At 38.2% G+C, this 25,954-nt stretch overlaps 1 protein-coding gene across 3 annotated transcripts in view; it reads right to left on the bottom strand.

Annotated features, from left to right (window-relative positions):
- The window catches only part of DST (dystonin), a 404,726-nt gene that overhangs the window by 165,636 nt on the left and 213,136 nt on the right, over positions 1-25,954 (bottom strand). For 2 of the 3 annotated variants that reach the window (XM_018560544.1, XM_018560545.1), the window contains 14 exons: positions 24,980-25,105; positions 24,584-24,736; positions 22,238-22,392; positions 21,758-21,884; positions 21,145-21,328; positions 18,621-18,778; positions 17,621-17,799; positions 16,375-16,513; positions 14,976-15,169; positions 13,614-13,773; positions 12,720-12,803; positions 12,528-12,635; positions 11,809-11,907; positions 1,692-1,832 (listed from right to left, as the gene is read on the bottom strand). In XM_018560544.1, the coding sequence (XP_018416046.1) occupies positions 1,692-1,832; positions 11,809-11,907; positions 12,528-12,635; positions 12,720-12,803; positions 13,614-13,773; positions 14,976-15,169; positions 16,375-16,513; positions 17,621-17,799; positions 18,621-18,778; positions 21,145-21,328; positions 21,758-21,884; positions 22,238-22,392; positions 24,584-24,736; positions 24,980-25,105 (2,007 nt within the window). Of the gene's footprint in view, positions 1-1,691; positions 1,833-3,112; positions 5,449-5,852; positions 7,515-7,676; positions 8,796-11,808; positions 11,908-12,527; positions 12,636-12,719; positions 12,804-13,613; positions 13,774-14,975; positions 15,170-16,374; positions 16,514-17,620; positions 17,800-18,620; positions 18,779-21,144; positions 21,329-21,757; positions 21,885-22,237; positions 22,393-24,583; positions 24,737-24,979; positions 25,106-25,954 lie in introns of those variants that run through there. The other variant, XM_018560546.1, reaches the window with a different exon arrangement.

The following is a 25,954-nucleotide window of genomic DNA, read 5'->3' as shown; positions in this document are numbered from 1 at the left end:
CTTTTACAAACGCTAGCAACGCAGCAGTTGAAAATCAAATCAATAGGAAAAAATTGCAGAAAATTCAAAAATGGCTTGGCCAGCTGATTTGAAAAATGTTCCGGAGGGCTTGGCAGCGAAAGGGTTAAGCAATAGCTCTGCAAGGAGCTGGTGCTGTGTCTTCTTGCCAGATTCCTGTTAGTCTAAAGAGCTTATAGTTCTGCTGTTTTCTCATTACTGACCCGGACCGCCTGACCCTTCTTTGCTTGCTACTCGCCCTGATCTTCTTCCTGGACCACACTTTGCTCTTGTCTCCTGCGTTTATCCTCTGATTACTCGTTGCTGACCTGGGACCGTCTGACCACCCTCTGCTAGCTGCTTGCCTTGAATTCTGCCTGGATCTGACTAGTGTCTCTTCTTTGGAGCCCTCCTGTTCTCGTCCATCCCTTGGCGGGGCAACCCTGGGGATCGCGACCTGGTATCAGCAAGCAGCCAAGCCCATCTCCACCATCAGGAGCTCTGGTGAACACTGGCTGGTAGTTAGACTCCGCCCCTCATGGAAGCCTGTGTCACCTGCCAGGGGGTGTCACCCTAACACCTGTGATGCATTAACCAGTGTAGCAGTACTGCAGTGTTCCACTTTCATGTGCACATTCCAGGGCTTATTACTGTAGTACAGTTTACATAAGTATGTACTGGATTTACTCCCATAGCTGACTTAAAAAAAATAAAGAACTATTTAACATATGTGTGATTAAAATAACTTTGACTGGTTTATGTCAAATGACACTGGTCAAAAATAGCTTATGAATGGAATTGGCAACAAGCTGAAGTAATCCTACAAAAGTAAATATATAAAATTGTAATATGGCCTTCAAATCTATAAGTATATCAACATGCCCCTAAAAGCAATACTTCAAAAAGAAAAAAAAAACTTTACAATAGGTATTAATCGGTTTTATCCATAAACTGGGCTGTCTTGGTCTTTCTGTACACATCTGAGACCCACTTGGTTTTAGCAGCTGTGCTTCCAGTGTTTTGTTGCACATATAATTATTGCCACAAATATGTGTGAATAATTTGATTCGGACTAACAAACCATATCAAGTAATGGGAATACAGAATAACTAATTAGGAATACAGGAATAAGTAGTTGACTGGTAGTATTATGCTGTATAAGTGGCAAAACAGTTAAGAGAAGTCAGTCAAAAAAAAAAAAAAGCTAATCCTAACCTTCAGGAAGAAAAAGTGAAAACATTATTTTCTGCTCCAATGAAATTAATTTGGGGACAAAAATATGCTTAAAAGGGAAGACAAAGTTCAGCCTATCGGAGAAAGCTGGGAGAATATTTCATTGTTTTATATAGTGGAGCTGGTAAAAGACAATTGTAAATAGAGTCCAATTTTGTGCAACACCAGCATTCACAGTTGCATACATAAGGTTCATTTTTGTTTGATGGTGAAAGCTCTTGACCCATTGCAAAACACCTCAGCAACTATAAAGTTAAGGACCACAATATCCACATACTACATACTGATGTTCCTCAGGTACCTCTTTTTGGTTTGTGTGTCATTTATTAATAGTTTTATAAATACTTTATTCAATTGGTTTTGTAAAATACCGTAAAGACTTATTTTTTATTAAATGAATCATTATGAAATAAAATATAGAAGATTTATAATTCTGGATGCTGCACATTATTTTCCAATACCTGTGGATCAGAAAATAGCATCTTTTCTGCAGTGTCTTGACTTCCTCCTCCTTTACTTATCGTTTTATTGACTTTGGAAACCCAATTCAGTATAGCCCCTGCCTTCTTTACGTGCTCTTTCTTTTCCTCTTCCAGTAACTTCTAGCAATAAGTGCATGTTGCAAAAGACACACAAATATTACAGATGGGAAAACAAATACATTGTATCACTGCACACAAAAAATTACTCGTATAGAATGTTGTGGTATAATATTCATTTTGATTTGCATATACATTCTAAAAGAGATATGTTAATATACGAGATTAAAATATAATTGCCCTTAACTACCTTGAACATAAAATACATACAGAGTAATGGTAAAGGAAAAGAACCAGTGGGGTCTATTCAGCCATACCATGTTTGGGGCAACCTTATGTGTAAATCCACAGACAAATTAAGATATCAATATTCACCGAATTACCAAAATATTACCTGAAATTGAAATCACAATTAAAAAGTCAAACAGCGTTGCAATATTCAACCTAATGTTTCTGTTAAACATCATTCAGGCCTAATGTATATCTTTATATTTATTATATGCATAGCTAAGTAGGAGGATGTCCTCACTATTCCTAGAAAAAGATTTGACAGTGATTTCAAAAGTGATGTGTTTTGTTTTTTAATGGATGAAAGGACCCCAATGCTAAAATATTTTTTTCGAAGGAACAAGACATCATGTAATAAAAACACCATCGATCTCAACAATCAAAACTCTCAGACCTGCTGCCTTTGCATTAGCTTGACCAACATAACATATGCTTAACCAATAAAAATAACAAATAACATCTTCTTCTTGGTGAAAATAAAAAACTATTTTGCCCATATTCTTAAACACTTGCATTTTCCCTCAGTGCACATACAATTGCCTTTTGGTAAAATTTGCAATATCATTCAAAAACAACTTAAAAATCCTTTATGTCCTGATGATATCACTGATACGGAATGTCTGTCTTCAGTACCATCCTTAGTTGAGGCTTGTTACAACATGAAAAAACATGTATGCTATTTTGTTCAACGTGTTACAGGTATGTTACATTTTCCATACTTGACTTTTTAAAGTAGCCTACTTCAACATATAGCTTAGCATGGTACCAAGCAATAGGAACAATATGGCTAATTATTACAGCAGTATTGGATTCTAAAAACAATGCTGCTATTATTTACAGTGCATTTGTGGAGAGTTATTAAATATAACATATCACATAAATAAAGACTCAGCCCACTGATAAAGGCTGCTCTATTCTACACTTATGTGACACAAGTGGGGGTGCGTGTTATGTGACATGAGTGACAAAGTGTGTTATGTGACACAAGATGTAGGGTATGATAAACCAAGTATATGAACAGGTGGGAGTAGTAATCTTGGTATGAAACACAAACCTAAGTATAGTTTATATGTCTCTGATTGATGGCAAGGTCAAATAGCGTTATTATGCTTAGCGACCTCCCAATTAATATCTATAACACTGGAAACCTGTACTATAATACATGTATGTAGGTTTAAGCCGGAAAGGGCCACTTATTTGAGGGACAATACAAGCTTATACTCAACAGTGTGACACACACTGTTACACACATAAGCTGAGCATTATACATACTCTAATACATAGCATGTGGTATTGAAGTTCTAATTCAATTTAAGCAAATACTTAAAAGTGAACATCCTTGACAATATCACAAAACTGCATCTCTCACATTGCTTTTCTACTTCATGGTGGGAGTCCATTCCTTTTTTACCATTTTCTGCCACCTCAACAGACTACTTATACAGATGTACCATAGCATGCAAAGTCATTGGCACTATTGCGAGGAAAAATAAAGGCTAGGAATTCCGACATTCACAGGCAGAGGTGCTTGTATCAAGCGAAGTCCTGTATGACAGTCATAAACTGCCATTTCCAGAGCCTCTTTGTAAGAGATCTTCCTCCTTGATTTGGGACAAGTAAGATTTTTTACATAAGACTTTTCATCCTTAAGCTTTGTTGCTGTGGCAGCATCCACTATTCCTCTTTTGATGGCATCTTCCAATGACAAGCGGGCATGAGATTTAGGATCTATTAATCCTCCAGTCAGATACTGATACTCGAGGCTTCGATTACCGATTTCTTTGCTCAAGAGGTTCAAGTTCATGGCTTCACAGGCAGACAGAAGTGCTGTAGTTGAACTCTGAACGACACCAGTGTAAGCTAATTCAAACTGGTGGATTTGCTTAGCACAGACCTCATCAATTAAGCCTTTCTGTAATGCTTCTGAGACACTATACTTTTTGCCATTTGAAGGATCAAGGATTCCACCAGTGCTGACCTGTGCTTCAATGCATCTAAACACCGTTACCCTATCTACCATGTTTCTTCTCAGTGCTTTAAAGGCAGAGACTCTTTCACTGGTTTCAAAGATCCAAAGTCCTGCTAAAGGACTATTTGGATCTTTGGTTGGTCTTGTTCTGCTCACTAAAATGTCAGCTAACTCAGTGGTAGAAATCTGTCCCTCTTTAAGCTTACTAATTTGTAATCTGTCAATTTTTCCTTGGCTGACAGATTCCTCCAAAATAAACTGTCTTCCTGTCTTCCGATCAATTAAGTGTGTTTGTGATTTACCTTGGGAATCAAAAACTGTAGCAGTTTCCCACTGGCACTCATACTGTGAAAGCTCAAGATAGGTCTTCTGGTCAATGAGTCCCCTTTCATATGCATCAAATCGTGTCAATTCAATTCCAGATCGAGTATCTACTATGCATATTTTGTGACCCTTTTCTGCAGAAAAGGCGGTAATTTTTTTGTCACCAATTGGTAAAAGGAATGTCTTGCTATCTAAATCAAGAACACATAGCTGCAACAATTCAGAATAATACATACTCTGCTTGTTAGTTGGAAAGTGAAAACCTTTCACATTACTAGCTGGTTCATGCAAAAACTTTAAGCTTGTATGATTCAACAAACCCTTCAAAACTGCCACTTCAGCTGGAATTCGTACACTTCTAATAGGATCAATGACTCCTCCAGTGGTAATTTGAGCTTCGAGAATCCTTTTGCCTTTCTGTCTTTCAAGGAGCCTAGCCTCAATGGCCTGGAAAACAGAAAGCCTTTTGTTCGAATGAATGTATCCTATGACTGCTTTTTCAGCTTCAAGGAGCTTCTCCTTAAATTCTTGGTCAACAAATCCATTGGTGATGGCCTCCTCAACAGAATATGTTTTGCCTGTAGAAGGATCAATGATAAAACCTGTCACTGCTTGTGCTTCCAAAAACTCAAACGCCAAACCTTTATCAATAATCCCTTTCTTTGCACCTAAACTGAAAGATATTTTTTCTCTACTTGCTTCAAGGTATAAACCTGCTATTGCAGTAGCCTTTGTTAAATATGTTTCGAGTGCTTTCTGAACTTCCTGAACGTTTGTACGACCTGACTCAAGCTGTTCCATGGTTTTGCCATCGAGAATTCTAGCTTCTACCAATTGTTTGGCAGACACATTTTTTCTGAGCCCTTGGAAGATGAACCTATCATCGGTGGAAGAACTGTCACTCAGGGATGTCTCAGAGCCTGCATAGCTTTTATAACTGGAGGACATATAACCCATCTTCGGTAAATCTGATCTCCTAAATCCTTCCAAAATATTACGTTCTTCAAACACCTGATCTTCATTGTTTATCAAGAATTCTTTTTCCTGCTTTACAGTTGTAACTTCAACAGTCAAATCATACTGCTTGCTCTTCACTATCTGCAAATAGCAATATTTAAAGGAACGATGGTTAGGGATTATGTCTAGGTCTTGCTTCAGCATACAAACAGTTACGCAATAGCAGAAGACATTGAGCAAAACAGATTATGTACAATTAATGCAGAGAAAGTAAGCTACCAACATCCAGCTAAGATCCACAAGCCATGCATGTAACAACAGTGCACAATAAGCTTTCACTTAGTTTAATATAAAACGAACTCCAATAGTGGCCTCAACACATAATATGGAAAGTACATGTCTTAAAATCAAACAGTACTTTTCACGAAAAAAAGAAAAATAACTGCAGACTGCATAAGCAAAAAGATCTCAACTATTACATTCAAGAACATAAATAGCAAAGCATGTCATGTAGCATAAAGGAAAGCAGGACACAAAATGAATACCTCCATAGATTGATCATATTTTCCTAGCTCCTTTCCCATTTTCTCCTCTTCAATTCTTAAGGTGTGAAAGGCATTCTGTATACTTTTATCCTTTATAGTCTCTAGCTCCGATAGCTGTCTGTAGGGATTCATGTTGTCAATAGATATTTGAAGCTCTGTGCTGGTCTGTGTAACATACTCTGTAAAAGGCTTTGCCTTGTCTCCACCATCGAGGGACTGTTTTATCCTAGATAGTTGTAGTTGAAGCTCCTTTTGCACAGTTTCATCATACCCATCCACGCGTGTCTTCTTTTCTTCTATTAGTGTGGAGTTATAAACAGGAGAACTGACATCAAGATGGCCATCTACTTTTCGTCTCAACACAGGTGAAGCTTTTGCTCTTTGGCTAAGTATGTCAAAATCCTGTTGTGAACTTGAAAAGGCAAAGCTGTTTCCTTTAACGTCATATTCACCTTTTTGAAGGGGGCTCCTAAGGCTGCTAGTTTGCTGAATTTCATTCTGCAAGTATCTCAGTTGGTTAATATGATCCTGTCTTTGCAGGTCAATTTTTTGTTTAAGGCTTTCAAGTGTTCGCTTCTGGCTCTCAAATTCTTCCTCTAGTTTTCTGCATTTCTGAGAATGGTCTAGAGCTGCTTTTTTCTCAATATTCAGTTGATCCTGGGATCTCTGTAATCTCTCCTTAACCTCTGAAAATTCAACCTTCATTAGTTTAAGTTTCTCTTCTAAGATTGCTTTTTCTTGCTTCAAGGAAACAACTTCAAGCCTTAAGTTTGAAAAATTATTTTCAGTGCTTAGGTTAGACTCCACTGTTTTTTCTAACTTCATCCTGAATTCCTCTGTTGTGTTCTTGTATTTAGCAGATTCTTCCTGATATAAAACAAGCTTCTTATGAGCCAACTGTTCATCAACTATTTTCTTGTGGAGTTCATCCTGTGTCTTTTTTAACTTTGCATTTAGTTCTTGCAGTTGTGACTGGTGCTGTTGAATCTTCTGGTCGGCCAACCGTTTTTCAACCGACAAGCTGTTTATTTCCGCTTTTAAGTTTCGTATCTCCTTTTCAGAATTTAGAATTGTTAGACTCTGCTTGTCACATTTCTGTTTAATTTCAATTAGAGCATTTTTCGATTTGGACAATTCTTCTTCGAGACGCTTTACCATATTCTGAGTTTCATACTCTCCCTTGGATTGTTTCTGTAGTTGTTCATGGCTCACTCTGATTTGTTCTTTAGTGCTTTCTAGTTGTGATTTTGTCATATCAATATTTTTCTGCAAAGTATTCCTCTCCATAGTAGTCTTCTCAGATTCAGATTTCACCTTTCTTAGCATCATCTCAGTTTCATTGTGCAATTTAGTAAGCTCATCTAATTTCAGCTTCAGGGAATTAGACCACTGATTGCTTTTTGCCAGTTCATCCTGGAGCTTCATTATCTTTTGCTGGTCCTCCTTGTGTGCCCTGGCATTTTGATTGAGCTCCTCTTGAGATTTTTTTAGCTGGTCGCGCAAACTATCAACCTCCCCGCTCCTAGAGTTGGATCTGTGCTCAATTACAGTTCTTTCTTGCTGCAATGACGTTATCTGAGAATTTAGAAGTTTGACGCTGCTCTCTGACTTTGCATGGGCTCGGGAAAGCTCTTCCATTCTTTTACGTAATTCGTCCACGTCCTGTTTCTTTCTAGTTAAATCTTCTTCTAGGAATGCTATTTTTTGAAGACTGCTTCTTTCAGACATATCTTTTTGTCTAAATTCATCCTGACAGGCTTTCAGCTTTTCTCTGACATCATCATAATCAGTTTTCTGCATCTTTAGTTTATGCTCCAATGAAACTTTCTCCTGATGCAATACCTTTAGCTCTTCCTCAAAATTAATTCTGATTTTCTTTAGGTCATTAGCCTCCTGCATGATATCTTCTGCTTTATCCTGACTCTGATACAGTTTTCGTTCAAGTTCTCTTAATTGCAACACATAGTTTTGTTCTAGTTGGTTCTTCTGCTCCAATTCCATTTTAAGCTGCTGTGCTATATTATGTGTATCATCTAACTGATGCCTTAGCTGGCGATTTTTTTCATCTGCCGCTGCCTTTTGTATCTGCAATGTACTTAGCTCTGATTTATACTGTTTCATTTCAATTTCTGCTTTTTTGTGAACTAACGTAAGCTCATCAAACTGCTGCTTTAGGGTTTCTGCCTTTTTTAAGTACTGCTCTACTTGTGCTCCCCGTACATCTCCATCAATCATATAATGAACTTCTTGTGCAGTACGTGCTGGTATGACCATCTCTTTAGATGACGAATAGCTGAATAGGGAATCGGAATATTGCCTTTTGGTTTCATATTCAATCTTCTCAGCAACAATCTTCTTCTGGTATGCAAGATCACTTTCCAGATGTTTGATCTGTCTCAAGAGTTCCTCTTCAACCTCAGCTTTTCTTTTTAGCTCTCCCATAAGACTAGTCTTTTTATTTTCCAGATCGTGAAGTTCAGTTTCTTTTCTCTTTAAGTGCTCTTCCAGTTTTCTCCTTGCAGTGGTACTTTCTTCTATCTGAGTCTTGAATGCTCGAAGTTTATCTTCAACAGCATCTCTTTTAGACTCAGCCTGTCTTGTCATTTGGCGTACATGTTCAAGCTGCTGTTCTGCAGCAGCCCTCATCTTGACTGTGGTCTCCAGCTCTAAACGAAACTGCTGTGCCTCAAATTCAGCTTTTGTTTTCTGCAAGGTTAGATCTTCGACTGCTTTTAGGTGCTTTTTAATTTCTATCTCAGCAGCAGCCTTAACATTGGGCAGGTCTTGTTCTACCATAAACTTTTGTTTTTTCACTTCTTCTAGCGTCATCTCAAGTTCCTGTATTCTCTTTAAAAACCTTTTGTTTTCTTCTGTGGTGGATTTTTGCTGTTCCAATAATTCTGGATATGCTGACATGGAAGAATGTTCTGAAAATGTTAAAATCTAAAATAAAATAAAGGGAAAAGTTCAAATTTTGTGCCCCAGTGAAAAAAGTACATAGAAAATTGCTACAGTGGAATTAACATAAAATAATAGAGTTTTAGGTTGAAAAAGGCAAATGTCAATCAAAATCAACTTCTGACCATTTCGGTCTAAGTGAAGGCAAAACAATCCTCCACCCCCAAGAAACGAATTAGCACTCTCAAGCAATAAAAATGCCTTCCTTATCCAACATGGTGGTTGGATTAGTTCTCTGGATCAAAAATAAGTACTATGCTTCTTAATTGTAACATTGAAAACTGTAAGTTTATGAAAATAATATAAATATTCTCAAAATGTAGTCAGTTTTAATGGTAGGACTGGACATTCCACAGCTTATCACACTGAATACCTTCCCGTAGTGAAAGTAAAATCTCCTTTCCTCAATATCCAATTAACAAGTAAACCAATGACATCTTTATTTTATCCTTAGGTATATAAATATATAATTTCTAGATTGTATTTTTATACAAAAAAAAAGACCAGATTTTTTTAACCTATGCTTCTTAGATCCTATCAAGTCTCCTATGTTTTTGCTGGCTACTTAGTCTTTCCAAAATCATCTATCATGATGCTGCTCAGCTTACTGACAATCAGTATTCCAAAGTTCTTTTCTAGGTGTGTTTTTCCCAGTTGGGGCTCTAATAGTAGGATCTAAGTGCAAAACCTTACACATATCAACATTACATTTTATTTATTTAGCTGGTCATGATGCCATTTTGTCAAGACCCTTTTATAATAGGTCAATAAACACCTTGCTATCTATTACTCCCATCATTGTTAACAAGATTAGCACCTTCCTGCCAGCCATACACATATATGTGGCAGCACGGAGGTGGGACTTATTCTGTGCTGCCACATATATGCATCACTGTTTTGAGTTGGAGGCATGCTCAATCGCTTGACCCCAGCACTGTGACCATGGTGTTGATTTCAAAGGCTTTTACTAATCACGTAATGACAGCCAATCAGAGTGATCAAAAAAGCCCTTGCAATCAACACCGTGCTACATTTTTTGAGGTCTTAATTTTTGCCTTTTGCTGCTTAGACATGTGGCAGGTGTGCAGGATATGGACTACAGTAAAACAGTGGTAGTGGAAGAGCAGAGATCTGAGTTTAGGTGGCCATCTTATTTGCCAGTCCGACACGCTTTCTCCCCCCCAACACTGTGTCCCTTTTTATCAATCATGGGCAGCAAATTCTGGTAGATCTGTCAGGTAAATCCTTAGTGGAAAAAGAGGAACGATCTGAATCAATGTAGAAATCTAGTATAAAAAATGGTTGCAAACCAACCAAACTGGGTTCAGGTGTTAAGCTTTGCTGTACCTTTGGTAATAAAGGGTTAAAAAAAAAAACCTGAACCCATTACTGATCGTTGTGAAACACGACTGCAAAATCTGGTGTATTTAGAATAGGTCTTGTTGTAAACCACCCTTTGGTTTCTCTAGCCAGTTCATTAACCAATGTACATTACATGGTGTACATTTCCTGCCAGTCCTTGCGACCACAACTTCAGTGCAAGGCTACTATAAGAAGTAGAGTAAAATATTGTTTAAAAATCCAGGTATATTACATCAGCAGCATTTTCAAAGTACAGATTTTAATTTGAACATACCTTCTTATTAAAAAAAATGAAAGCCTTCTAATTTGGTTAAAAAAAAAGAAAGAAAAACTGTAAAAAAAAAAGTGATTTAAATAATGTATGTTATGTTCAGAGATAATAGCACATAAAAGAGGTTTATATAGTTGCAACTTACCACAATCAGCCTAATAAAGGAGACAGATGCTTTCAACCACCTTTTCGTGTCAAAGAAGTATCACGAGAGCAGAGAGAATTGAAATACCCAACTCCACAAAAGCAAGATAAATATTGCGCTATAAACAAAATCTAGAGTGTCCAAGCGGTTAATGACAGTCAATAGAAAAAGACTAGCATGTGTATATAACTTACCAAAACATGCAAGACCACACAAAGCTGACAATATATACAGAACAGGTCAGAGAAAAAACAAAGAAAACACAGTACTTTAATTCACTTTTACATGTTAGGTCATTACTTGAAGCTAATGCAAAGGCAGAATAGTCCGATCCTATATTGTGTAAATAATAGCTGCGTTAACTAGTGTTTAGGTATAACAATGAAGCACATGATGTATAATTCATGACTGTATTCATTGCAGGAATAGCATTTGTTCTCCTGCACTATATACATGTTTGGGATTTAAAAATATGCCATAATTTAACTCTGCTCCATTTCTAGTTCAGGGCTGCTTTCTGAACTGTAGATTATCATATGTTCTTTTTTTCTGCAAGTCTATCTACTGCTGTTTAGTCTGTGCCGTAGAAAACAAAATAAATGATTAGTATGTAAAAGAATAGTATAGTATCCCTCCACCAAAGAGAGAGTAACAAGCAACATTGACATAATGCATGACTGTACCAAAAATAACAAAAAAAAGAACAGTACTTCTCTTACCAGGCTGATGGACCATTCTACAGAAAATTGATTTGGTTTAATTGCAGTGACATGTCTGCAAGGTGTAATGCTGCAAAGGCTTCCACAACCCCACCACACATTAAAAAAGAATATAGTCATACAGTCTTCAAATGCAATCTTCACCTCTTTGCACTGCCCCACACGGGCAGAACATGGCCCATAGAAATAAATGCAAGAACTGCCTACAGCAGTAAATGATCTTTTCACTCACTCCAATGGCCGGATGTCAAGCATTTTTAGTACATTAGAGGCATCCTGCTTGTTATCTGATCAATGCTCTGCTCGGTGTTGTACAGACGAGGGGGCCAGTGCAACCAGGGATTGATATAGTGTACAGGTCCCAGTTAATTTATTTACAGAAGAAAAATGATGAGACTGTACAAAAAATGATATACTTAGCATTGTATGCAGTTCTTCTAGAAATAATGATGGTGCTCTTTTATGTGATACCAATCTATTTATTTCATTTTGTTCTTTTACCTCTTCTTCTTCGAGCCTCTTCAAGGTTTCTCCAGAAAATTTTATAAACTGGCTAATTAAAGTCATCAAAGCAGTAAAACGGGTCCTTAAATCCATGTACTAGAAATGAAACAGAACAAGTCACTTTTAATTACAAAGAGGAATATAAATCTGATGTATGATGATATGTTATCAGCTAGTCAGCACTCTCTCTCTCCACTAACCTAAAGACCAGTCTATCAGAAATTAAGGGTGGTAACATCAGTTTGTAGCAACTGAATGGATGACATGATCCCTGAAATCCCTGGTACTGAAGTTTGTTGCCATTTCACGGATGCACACAATTTTTTAATTGGGCATGTTGGGTATCTATTTACTCAGTGTAACCTCATCTTTTATATTTTGTTATATAACAAATGGGTATTTTATTGTGTTCTGGTGCATTTAGGTACATTTTACGCTAAGTTTTGGGGTTTGATAAGGAGTTGCGCTAATATCGTGCAAGATAAAAATTTGCAACTGCCAACATTTTATTCTATAGGGTCTTGGCTTTCAGAAAATATATAATGTTTGGGGGTTTTAAGTAATTTTCAGGCCTAAAATGTGGAATATAACATGGGTGCAAAACATGAAAGGGGTTAAGGGAGAAGGCAAGACAGCTATCAAAGCACAGTATATTGCTAAATATCGGTAGATTCATACTGGTAAAATCGTTTTCAAGCATCTGCATAAAAGCTCACCTCCTGTACAACAACATCTGAAGAGCTCTGAAATCTTCTACGTTTCATTGGAGACTTTTGGTGGGAATCCACTAGTGCTCGGTATGTCATTAACTGTAGTTCATAATCCTGGTAAATATAGAACAACAAATATTATGTCTTGGGAATTGGATAGCGATTTTGCTAATAGGATTGCAGCAAACAAAAATCTACCTTAATAGCCAAAGAATACTGCTCCGAATATTTCTGACATTCATCCAGCTTGCTGTGCTTCCCCTCAATTTCTGAAATCAGCATCTGCACCACACATGACATTACATTAGAAAAATACTTATAAGTGTATACTAAAAAGACAAATAGAACAGTGGTGCAATAGTACAACACTCATAGGCAGCAGTCAGCAGATAACTGAAAATTTTCCTAACACAGTTAGATGTATAATGTCCTAATACATACCATGTCATTCTGGAGACTAGTGGTGGCACCTCTGTGAGAGAGGATCTACATGCTGATAAATGCTTATATCCAACATGTGTTTAGCCAGTGCACTGATATATATATATATATATATATATATTTATAATGGCTAAGGGTGACAATTCCTCCTTTTGGATCTCCTGATGATGAATATCAGCACTAAAACTCCAGATGTAAGTGATGTGCTGACCATTACCCATATAGGTTAGTCTCTCTCTTTAGTTAAAATAATGATCAAGTGTTTTGTTTTAAGACCTTGTAGGAAATAATCTTCACTGCCCGCTAACTTTCTAAACTACAGAAATAAACATTCTACATTCTAGTGCAAAAAAAAACCCTACCCACTGCATGCTCCTATAACACTGGAGCATTACATAATGCAAGCCTATTTTCTGCACACCTCAGAGGCAGTGAGGGCAACTTGCATATGTTTCCTATTACACCCCAAATACACTTTAATATAAAAGTATGTGAAAATGACGACGGGTTCAAAGAACGGTGCTACTAGCAACTTTAAAATGTTCAATAAATGAGATTTCAATTAAAGATAATGTTCTAATGTGGTCATGATTCAACGGCCTCTTATGGCATTACTTAGTACACAAAAAGGTTGCTGACATTATAACTCACCTTCTGCTGATCTAGTTGTTTAGAAAGTGCCTTGCTATCAAGCATGCTGTCTTGCAGTTTACTTTGTGTTTCCTCTATTTGCCTAATCCAGGAGTCGAGAGTCAAGTATGATTCTTTATAGTATTTCAGTGATTTGCTAATTCCATCTAAGTCTCTCAACCTGACGAACAAGAAAATGCATTATTCCCTCTTCTTTCAAGATATAACCAATAAAGTTGCCTTGTTAAACTATTAATAATATTTCATCTTTTTTAATAAAAACGAAGAAAAACACAAACACATTTATACATGATGTCTCCATAACTGTTAAATATGTATGTACATTCTGCTTTCTATCCTGAGAGCACAAACATGCCTCTTGGAGGTAGTCACTGCAAGTACTGATAAAGGAACACACAGATTATTACCAGATCTAGATGATTTCTCCAAGATAGAGTGACAATCCCCAAGTCTATGTGTACCATTAAACTTCCACAGACACTATTCCAACTAATCTTGTTTTTTTTAAAAACATATCTTGCCAGGGATGTCTTCTTGCTTCCCCCCTCCTTCCCCACAGCAAACTGGACATATGATCAGGCATCCCCTATCCATCTACTATATTGTGTCAACAAAAGCCTCTGTCAGCTAGGGTTATTGATCTCAGTAATTTTGCTTTCCTACTGATGTTTGCCACCTACTGGTACTAATTGTAAATACACTATTTAAAGGAGAACTATGAGATGAGTGATTTCCACTCACCTCATAGTTCTAGCCGACCTGTGACAATGAGACTGTCACAGGTCGGCTCAGTAGATCGGGAGGTGAGCGAACACATACCAGGTTCGCTCACCTCTCGATCCTGTCACGGCTGGATTCCTCTCCCCGCTCCGATCTGCCAGCGCTGACTGGCGGAACGGACGGGGGAGGGGGCGGGTACAGCTGGCTCTGCCTCTAGATAGGCAGAGCCAGCTGTCACTCACGCAGCTGGGCGGATCCCGTCATCTACGTCGGGATCCGCTCCGGCTGCGGCGTCTCAGTATACCGCAAGCTCTAGCTCGCGGTATACTGAGCTTAGGGTAACGGGAGGACGCTAGTTTGTGTCCTCCCGTTACCCTAAGGAGAACTATGGGGAAAAACACTGACCCCATAGTTCTCCCTTAATATAAAAAAAACTAAAGAGCACAGTTTAACACCTAAAACACAAAATAAAATAATGAAATGTGCACCATGGATACCCTTTGATTATATTTAACTAGTCCTATCACTGAAAGACTGTTATATCACTAACATATAGACTTTTTTTGTTGAACGAGTGCCTCAGATTAAAGGATCTACTCCTGTATTTATACAGGATTTAACTAAGAAGGACAGGCTACAAACCTGTTTTCAATCTGTGAGTGTACACTCTGCCACCGCTCTGCAATTTGGTCTGCCTTTTCTTTGTGCCAGTCGAAGTCGAGATCCCGTTCTTTGTGTACTTTAAACATTTGATCACTGATGGCTTTGGCTTTCTGTAGTTCATCTTCTAACGCATGAAACACCTCTCTTTTCTCATCAACCTCTGACCTCCATTGCTTTAACAAAGAAAAACAAAAATGTAAGATTCTGTTAAAGCACAATCTTTACTAAAGTAGCAGTTTTAGTAAATGATGTTAGAAAACACAGACTTGCACTAGAACACATGGATGAAGTGACAATAGCTGTTATTGTCAATATAGAGGGGATATATTAGCAACAAGTTTTCATATTAATGCTTTCCTAAGGTTACCCAGAAGCAAGGAGTTGACACAACTTTGGAGGGAATACTTCCTGTGTGGGGTAGGTGGGAAATGTCAGAACTGAATTGGTAAGTAGTCCTTTGGACCAGTTTACTGAGACAGTTTTATCAGCAAAACAAACTGCTGCTTCATTGCGAACCCTGACTTAAAGTGACATTAAAGTGACACATGTCCCCCCCCATGCTGCTTTAAAGACTTACCTAAATGATGCCTTTTGATCCGATCATCTTCTTCCTTCCACTAGTATTCAGAAATCCCTCCAGCGCTGGTGCCAGTCTCTGATCTAGCACAGACTCCTGTATCTTCCTGTCCGTCGGCGTCTGTCTGCCGTGCATGCTTCCAGGCTGCGTGCATTCAGCTCCACTGTGCCTCCCCTCTTCTCACCGGCTAAGATCTCTACAGCGCATGTGCCCGCCCCATAATTCCTGCACGGACGCTCGAGAAGCTTCAGATCTTTAGACAGGAGCGAGCGGTGGAGAAACAGGGAAGCATTTACCTTTTTGGTAACTTTTATTTTTTTTAATGTTTTTGCATACATCTAATGCTTGCTAGCAGTAGATATATGCAAAAACAAAGGAGAGTTTAATTCTGCTTTAAAGCAAACTGGCCAGATTTCCCTTGAGTTTTGACTCATAAGAATTGATTCACTCATCTATTGAAGATGGACCTTTAAAGACAGACCATTATTTTATTTGTAAGGTGGAAACAGATTCAGATTATTAGACCTTAATAGACCACCTAGAAACCTATACAAAAAAAGGAAAGGTTCCTTATGTCAACCAGAGTCAACATTTAGGTATGTGACTTCAGTAGAAATAAATCTTATTGATTACTGTAGGCCACTTCAGCTTTGCCCTAATGAACATCATTAATAAATAAGCACTTAGGACTTTATGGTGCTTTCTGATTCAGAGTAGGTAAATATAGGAAAGCCATATTGAACTGATAATTTGTATGTACTTTATGTATGCTTCTCAGTATGTGCAGGAGATAATGCTTACCTTTAGGGTGGCATTCAGTCTATCAATTGCACCTTTATCAGCTGTAATCACATCCTCTTCACACAGTTTGCTCTCATATGTCTTCACTAAAGTCTCAGCTCCTTGTGTGTTCTTTAGCACCAGATTTATTGTCTTTAATCTAGGGTAGGAAAGCAGAAACAAACATTATTTTTTTTCTCTCATTGTATTTTGCTTCTCATTACGTTCCTTACTTTCGTTCTGAGCTTTTTAACAGACCCTGTCAGAAAATAAAAATCTATGATTTCTCTGGACACAACAATATGCCAATTTATACAATAGCAAATTAATTATGTTATCAGTAATACACAGTGATCGCTATTCTGGGATTTCTATTATTTCCCACTCAGACTTGTAGCATTGAAAGTGCCCATATACATTATAAGAACATTGAACGATCCTGGAAATTCTATGTGGCATCAGGGGATTATCACAATTACTAGGGAGTGACCTCAGCAGAAACCTCCAGCTTGTAAAACTAACAGAACAAGTCAGCTGGGCATCATTTTTGACAGACTATTGTTCCCCAAGATAAAGCCCTGGAGTTATGTTCAGATGACTTATAGATGTCAATCTGTTGTCTTTCATTTTATGAGGGTTATTCACTATGGAGCCGAAGGATCAAGCAATATTCACAATAGCCCGTAAAGCAGCCGAGAGTAGCAGCGGGAGTTTGTCGCGTGCGGTCGGGTCGACATGCGTCTTTTTTAAAATGTTTTATAATTTTTCAAATTTTTTTCATTTCATTTATTTTATTTTCTGCTCGCTACCTTGAGGTATCAAGCAGAATAGCCGAGCCAAATGCCGCTCTGCGGTATTCAGGTATTCATTTACTGTCGTTTGGCCCCCTGTGAGAAAAGGGGCAAATGGCAGCGAGTAAGCTGCCAGAGCTTCGGCTCAGCTGATCCAGATGTTGGATCGGCTGAGTCAAACTGCTTCTGCACTTCGGATCACCTGAACATGCAGAGCATGTTTGGCTGACTGAAGGCAGCCAATGTACGGCTGATTTTAGCCTTCGGCAGCTAAGTGAATAACCCCCTATGTCAGGTAGACATTGCCTTACCAAGCATGTTTGATGGTGCTCAGCTCTCTCCATAGCAGGAAAGATCAAGTACAGCAAAATACAGAATGGATCTCTCCTGATGTCAGCAATTTGCAGACCAATCACCTAAACCAGACTTTTAAAAAAACAGTATGGTGTTGCATAAGCTTAAAACAGGTCACATACTTTTCCAGATAGATGGAAGACATGGAATACACCATGTTCATAGACTGGATGACTTTATTCAGCTCTACTTGTAAAGCTTCGATGGATGGAGAGGCAGCAGCTTGACTAAAGAACTCCTCACATTTATCTGAAATTGCTGACAAATCTACTTTCAGATGGTCCAACTCCTTCCTCACTTTCTGTAGAGACAAAAGGAAAATATTTGAATACACTGCTCTGCATATCTTTTGCTTAATGCACCGCATAATTATGCAACAGTGATAATAAAAGTAATAATCTACTAATTTAAATTACTAAAGCTTTTAACATATTCCCTAGATATATCTAATATTAGCAATGCTAATAATTTTGCGATGGCAACTGCAGCTAGAATAATCGATGTACAAATGTCTTTAGTGTGACCGTATAGAATATCTGGGATTGTACTAGCAAGATTTACATCATCCTTGATCACAATGGAGTACATTTTCAGTGTTGAATTACAGTGCATAGAATTATGCTGCATACACATTCCAACCATCTCCACATAAAAGTTTTAGTTATTGGTTATTGATAATACCTGGCAGTATATACAACATAGTATAGTAGGCTGTTATATGAATGTGTGCAGATACCTGACCTTTACACAATTTTACAACTTATATTTGTATTGTACGAAAATACAGTTTGTGAGTTAGCTAGTGCAGAGCATTGAATGGTGATACGAAACCTCATCTAACTGTTCATGAAGCCTACAAGATTAATATGAATTTGTGTGGTCATGAATATTGAGTGGGCCAAAACTAGGTCTGGATATGTCCATAGTGTGCTCAACATGAATGCATAAAGATCATGTGACCAAAGGTAATACCTAAAAAAAAAAAAAAAGCTTTCCACATAGATTCCCAAATTGCTGTTTAATGATTACTGGATGAATGCTGAAATATTTCAGTATTTACTCCAGAGTATGGCAGTGCTGCCACATCATGTCTCTTCAATAAATTATCGAGCCCTGTCATACCTCTTGGTCAGAAATCCTCAGTGCACTTTCATGAAGATCATCCCTCTCCAATGGAGTTCTGATTTGACGAATGAGACGCTCTTCAATGCTCTCCAGTCTAAGTCGGAAGTTTCGAATCTCAGAAGTGTAAAGGTTGTATATAGATTCTTCTTGCTCCTCTGTTAAATAAAAGATGTTACAGTTATGTACCATGTTAACATTGGCATGTGGAATAATTGCCTATTTAAGCAAAACTAAATTATTCTAATATCATCGGTAAAAATAAGCATGTGGCTCTACTTAAACACTGGAATCTAGTCTCTGAGTGTTTCTTAAAGCAGTACAGCATTTACTAGTACAACTCTAAAGGACCATTGCATACACTACCACTATCTTTTAAAATATGCAGTCAAAGCCTTTTGCGCACTTAAAACATCTGCTAGTAATTTAACAGAATAGCACTGTTCAGTACATTTATTAAAGTCTGTTGACTGGACTTTCTGAAGTTATATAGTGCAAGCGCCTAACAAGAGCTACAGTTCATACTGTGTGTACTGTGAAAAATAGCTCTATATATGATAACTATAATATCTAATTACAGAAGCTGCTAAAACAAAAGCATCACCCAATTAATTTTGTTCTTTCAGAGGATCTGTATTGATGAACCCTCTGATTATCCATTTCTCACGCTGTTCACAATTCTGAGCCTATCTGAGTGTTGGAGGTTGTCACTATGTGTGTAGCTAACACACAGGGCCTGATCTACTAAGGTCATAAGCTCACTTGGCAGGCTGTCAGTTTAAAGTAAAGCTCTTGCATCTGCAAATAAAAAGCACACTCCCCTCCTGGGACAATAAGCATGCAAAGCACACATCTACATGTTAAAAAATAGTACCATGTAAACATGTTAAAATGTTTTATTACATTTGTCATGGCAGATATATTTTCCCATTTACTGTAATTTATTTAGGTTTAGAAAAGTGTGTTTACAGTTATAATAATAATATTTTTTTTCCCAAATGTTATCTCGTATGAATAACTATATTCATATAGTCTACTAAGCATTGTTGTGTTCACCTATGGGCTTACAATGTGCAGAAATGGACAATCAGGTGAAGGACAGCAAACATTGCTTTTCCCAATCTGGCAGCCTGAGCACAACTCTACTAAATCAGGCCCACGGTATAAACAGGCAGTAGCAAAATGTAAGGCCACAAAGACAAATATCAATGAACGGTCAAAGGGATAGGGAAAAAGTGTATTCTAAGGCTCACCATACACGTTACAATCTTTCCGCACAATCTCATTACAATCAACTACCAAACTATTACCGATCTAAACTATACAATCCATTTGTATCCAGTGAGGCAGTCCCTTGTACTAGATACTTGTTAGTACAGCTAAAGGACAGTGCACAATCAGAAAGTAATATATGTGGTGCACCTAAGACTAAAAATACTAGTCTACCTAAAAAATTAAAGTGACACTAAACTCAGGAGTTAAATCTTAACAATGCATTCATGTACCCTATTAACAAAAATATACCTTATTTGTGTTTCACTCAGCTGTAAATCCTCAAATCATCTCTGAATTCACGCTGACAATGTCCTTCCTTCTGGAGGATGGCTACTTTTGTTCCCCATGGTCCCTGTGTGTGTTGTAAAGTAGCCACCACTACAAATTCACTACCCTTTATGGATTGCTATCTCAAAATCACAAAATAGTAAACTAAACGTGAGATTGTAGTCCATCAAAGGAGTGAGCTTGGAGCGGTGGCTACATTACAACACACACAAGGGCCATGGGAAACAAAAGTAGCCACCCTCCAGAAGGAAATACAGTCTCAGCACCAATTTAGAGATGATGTGAGGATCTACAACTGAGTGATGCACAAATAAGGTACAGAGTTGTTAACAGTTAAGGTGCTTGAATGTATTTTTAAGATCTGACTTCTGAGTTTAGTGTCAGTTTAAATTTCCAATCTTGTTGAAAATTGGAGAGTTAAATCATTCAGCAGATTCTTGTTTCTCTCAGGAATATCATATCATGATTTCTGGTGGGGGATTTAGCTCTCAATCATCTGGCCCCTTAAGTTTTGGATAGAGTTCTTCTTCAAAAAATCCTTCACTTTATTTTGAAACAAACTTACCAGAGGAGTAAAGGTGGACTGAAACGAAAAGACAAATATGCTAAGTCTTGGATGAAACACTATACATTTTACAAATGAGTCTCAGTTCTGACTACAGAGTGCAACCATCACATATATATGTATGGCAAGCTGAGGTTGGAACACACTACATACAAATGCCATGATACCCTGCCGCCTATATAATGATACAGAATGCTGGGACCTATTGTTGTTCTTACTAGGATATGAGTTACCTATGCACAATAAAAAAACACCTTATTTCTTGTTGTCACTCACTGAGCGGTTTAAGAATGTAGCTGTTGAAATAAAAAAACTTTTGTTTATGGCATTTGTCAATGTTGCAATAATGCAATGGCCAATTTCATTGTGGTACATTATGTATGGATCGGTGTTCACCTCTTTCTGCAGATTTTAGCAGCTCTTCATAGTAAAATTTGCAGACGTTCACCTCCCTCTCTAGCTGGGCTATGTCAGAGACGGAGAACATCTTCGACTCCTGGCTGTCTTCCAGGAATTCATCAAAGCGAGTTTTCAGATTGCCCAGTACCTGCTGATGTTCTCCAGGCAGCAAAGTTTTAATCTGAAATGTGAAGTAACATTATATCTGAACACTAGACACACAACGCAGAAAAGCTTTTAAACAAACCATAAAAGCGTATAGTCATGAAAGGTAGCACGTTAAGATGTTATTTTTAATTCTATATGTATATACATGCAGACACGTACACCAACCTATCCCCAAGGCCAAATATATAATAAGACTGATTTACTAAAAGAGATGAGAATCTTCACTTAAACAATTCTGTGAATATTCACATCAATTATACAGTCATGCGAAACACATGTGAAGGTGACTGGATATTCAAAATGAACAGGAATTTGCTTTTCACATGATGGGATAATTAAAGTAAATATTCAAACATTTTTTTAGTGAATATTCTCAACTCCTTTAGAAAATCAGCCTCCCAATGTCACCTTTTGAGCCTGTGAAGATGAGAGTGGAGCTTACCGAGGAAACCTTGCTGGCCCGGATAGCCTCAATTTCACTCATCAGGAAATGCCAAGATACCATGCTCTTCATGTTTATGTGAGATTCATGCCACAAGGATAGGACACTCTGAAACATTTGTTCAATCCTGAAGAAAGATCAGATCAGATTTCGCATGGGTTAAATGGACGGTCATTCATTTAACAATTTAAGATACTGTAAAATCAACAGCTGTAAGCAGACTGTAAATTCAGCTATTCACATGAAAGCTATTTCGCAGCTATAATAGGCCACGTAAAATGACAGCAGGGTCAGAGCATGCTGAAGCGCACAGTGCGCAGAAGTCGCCAACTGTCTACATAGTCAAGATCTACAGACCTCCAAACTTCATGTGGCCCTCAGAATGGCACAACATTTGTACTTGTTAATGAGTTTTGTCAAAACTGATAACATATTTTTAGGATTCTCCATTCTATTTTGAAGTTATCTAGTAGCTTTTACCTGTTTGAAGCATCTATAGCCTCTTTGTTTGGTGCTGGCACTGTAAAACACACAGAAGGGACCATCGCTTCATTGCCAGTTGGACTGATGACTTTCCACTTTGCCCGATGTGAATTGCTGCCCAGTACACATTCATCATCTTTGTAAATAGTAATCTAGACATACAAGAGAAGACATTTTTACATCTATTGATTGCTATTGCTTTTAACCTTTACACTAAATTTAGCCACTGTCTTTGTTTTTTGTTTGCCTTTCACTAACAGTTAAATCCGGCTACCAAGCCCAACAATGATGCTTTGACACTGAATCTGATCCTTCATATTTATCTACCCTGTATGTTTCATCACTTCAAACTGATATGCACTGCAGGAACAGGAATTATATACTTACGTAAGGCTCCATTTACATCCATAGTTTAGGTGTGTTTAGAGACTCCTGTGAAAGGAAGGTACGATTTCACATACGATCGCATGTGATGTGCGAGCGTTCTGCTGCTTTCAAATGGCCACTGTCACCCGATCATTAACTTGAACGGGTGACAACTGCTGCTTGTAAATGGTAGATTTGAGATTCCCACTGCAAGAAATTGCTAATAGCAGCGTAACTTGGGCTTTCTGGAAGCTGTACACACAAGGTTACAACCTACTGTAGTTTTTCTATAGCCCTCTTAAAAAATATCTTGGAAGATTTTTATATTTTTCAGTGTAGTTCCTGTGTTGGGTTATGTGTGTTAAGATTTACATCAGGAATATGCAAGGAAATAAAGATAGCAGATAGCTTTCCCAGTCCTTTTATAGATCTGTCTGTGGCTGTAAAACTGATAGCATCCTGCCTACTCAATGTGAGCAAGAAAACATATCAGAGTGATATATATCTGCAGTGCTTACTGTGGTAAACATTTTAAGTAATGACATGGCTTGCTAAGTTGTACATTATGAAGAGCAATATTTCAATAAATACCTTACAGACACAGAGATAGCAAGATTCTCACTAGTCTAAGAATTTGCTTACAAAATAATTGAGTACAGTGGTCCAGTACAAGACACACATATAAAAGTAAAATATGCAAACAGTTTGCATATCGCTACCTGTGTTTTTTACGTACTTAGTTCAAAAGACATCACCTATAACTAAAATATCAAGGACATCCAGCGAGGGCCAGGCTATCTGGACCCTTAGGTACTATTCACTCCATAGAATAGTACTAATTGCACGGTATCCATATGCTTAGCACATGCTATCGCACAATGTACCTAGCATGTGGTAACATGTGGTAGGTGGGTTGCTTTGCTGTTTATTTGAATGGCACCCCAATGCAGCTTCCGGTGGCTGTGCGTTGCAGCACACAATACTGCCCTACCAAGTGTTGTGTAGTGATGTTGTGAAAAAAGTAATGTAAGCATTACTTTTTCAGCACAACTCACAGTATTGAGGTACCACGTGTTGGGCTGCACTGCGAAGCCATCGGGAGGTGTGTTGGAGTGCTATTCTAATATCACACACTAGGTGCGCTGTGCAATAGCATGCACTAGACGCACAGATACATGTGTCTAGCACAATGATATGTGCTTTGGTGTAAATAAACCCTTAGGGGGTCTATTAACTAAGCTGGGTGGCAGCCGAGTGAATGACCGATCTGAAGTGAAGTGAGCCGAACGCTGTTCGGCTATTCACTTTAGGCTGGTATGGCTGAAATCAGCAATACATCGGGTGGCTTCGCGTGGCTTCGGGTCGGCTGAACATGCTCAGCCGACCCGAAGTGCAGGAGGAGTTCGACTCAGCCGACCCAACATCTGGATCGGCTAAGCCGAACCTCCGACAGGCTACTCGCTGCTGTTCGAGTAGCCTGTTGGAGGTTCGACAGGCTACTCTTGTCTATTCTTATAGATGCCGAACAGCAGTGAGTGAATGGCCGAATGCCGCTGAGCGTCGCAGCTGTATATTTTTTTATGTGGCAATCACAAAAAAGCTGGTGGCTGTGTGGAGCCTGTGTTCACACAGTTTTCATTGCATAATGCTATAGAGAATACTCCGAGATAGGACAGCTTGGTCACATGACAGGTTATATGACCAGGCTATACTCCTTCCAATACTATTTGTGTTCCCTATTCATTTAAAAGAACTGGGCTTCACTTGCTTGAGTCCCGGAGCGGAGGGCACATTTGTTTACCATATGCTGTACAGATTTTTTTTTTCTTTTTGAAAAGCGATGGTATGGCCCTTTAATCTTGTTGCATGTTTGACAAAGATAAGGCTGCATAAAGTGACAGTTCTAAAGAACAGCTATAGACAAAGTCATACCTAAAGCAGAGCATACATAGTCAAAGTGCCACTAATCATACTGACCTCAATTTGCCTATAGTCGCAAATAGATCTAATAGGAATTGAAGATTTTAGTGGATTTTCGGGATTTCGAGGTTTGAGCTGAACTACTGACTTTGCCCTCCCCACAAGACCGGAAATGGTGCTCTTGTACTGCAAAAGTTGTTCTTTTTCTTCCTAAATTATTAAAAAGAAAAGGCATTGTTAGTCATCCTGAGCAAAAGATTTCCTTCCTACATTCCATCACGTCTTCAAGATGCCTGACATTAATTGTTAATTCATTAAATTCTAACAATGTCCTTTTGCATTAGTAGATCCCTGATTTAACACTTAAATGCAGGATTAACAGGCTACCTACTGGTCTGGTCAGAAGCCAAAAATATTTTGGTCTATAAAAGAAAACAGTCCATTTATAATTACCATAGATTCTTGAACCAAGTCTTCTAGCTTGTGTACGCTGGTCGATTTGTCGCAGCTATATTTCCTCAGTATGCCATCTCTTAAGGTTTTCAGATAATCAGTGGCTTCCTTGGAATCACTAAAATACTAACACAGCACAAAAGCAAAATAAATTAACATTCACTTAAACAAAATAACATCAAACTGCATCTTGTCACAGAAAATGCACCTTAGTTATAGTTTTTAAAACTCAATGATTCCACCAGCTATGTCAGATTACTCAGTTGGCATTATATTTCCAATTATGTATGTTACAGACAGCAAAATATTTGTCTTGCCAGAGAGGATCGGCTTGGATACAGCTGATCAGCTTAAAATGTACAGCAAATTTACAAAGAGGAACAAAATAAAAAAAAATAATAATATGGGGGTCCAGCAGGGTGCACAGGTTTGCTAAGTCACTACCACACTCTGCCTTTCTCTGCTGGAGTCATGAATTCCATTCCGAACAAGCAGACTACTATTGGCCAATCACTTTGATGGGTGCCTTCATCAACCAATAGTAAGGTGCAAGATACAGAAGGGGGATAACAGTAATTGACTATGAATCCTGGCTGCTTTTGTCATTGATCAGTGACCACAGTTCATGGGCCCCTGAGTACTTTACAAGGGAACAACGCTGACATACAGGCACCTGCAAGTGCATGCACAGAGGCCCACATATTCTTTAATTTAAAAGAGGACTGTGAGGTGAGTGATTTTCACTCATCCTCATAGTTAGAGCCGACGTGTGACAATTAAACTGTCACACGTCATCAGTATTGATCGGGAAGTTAGCGAACACATACCGTCTCTTGCTCACTTCCCAACCATCTCCCTGCAGAAAGTGTAGTCCCTGACTGACTCCCTGTCAGTCACCACTCCCCGCAGGGATTCCCCCCTCCTCTCTCCGATCTTCTAGCGCTGACTGTTGGAACGGACTGGAAAAGCGGACTG

Source organism: Nanorana parkeri, unplaced genomic scaffold (assembly GCF_000935625.1).
Source record: "Nanorana parkeri isolate BGI_ZX_2015 unplaced genomic scaffold, ASM93562v1 scaffold464, whole genome shotgun sequence".
NCBI lineage: Eukaryota > Metazoa > Chordata > Amphibia > Anura > Dicroglossidae > Nanorana > Nanorana parkeri.
This window is presented reverse-complemented; position numbering and strand designations above follow the sequence as displayed.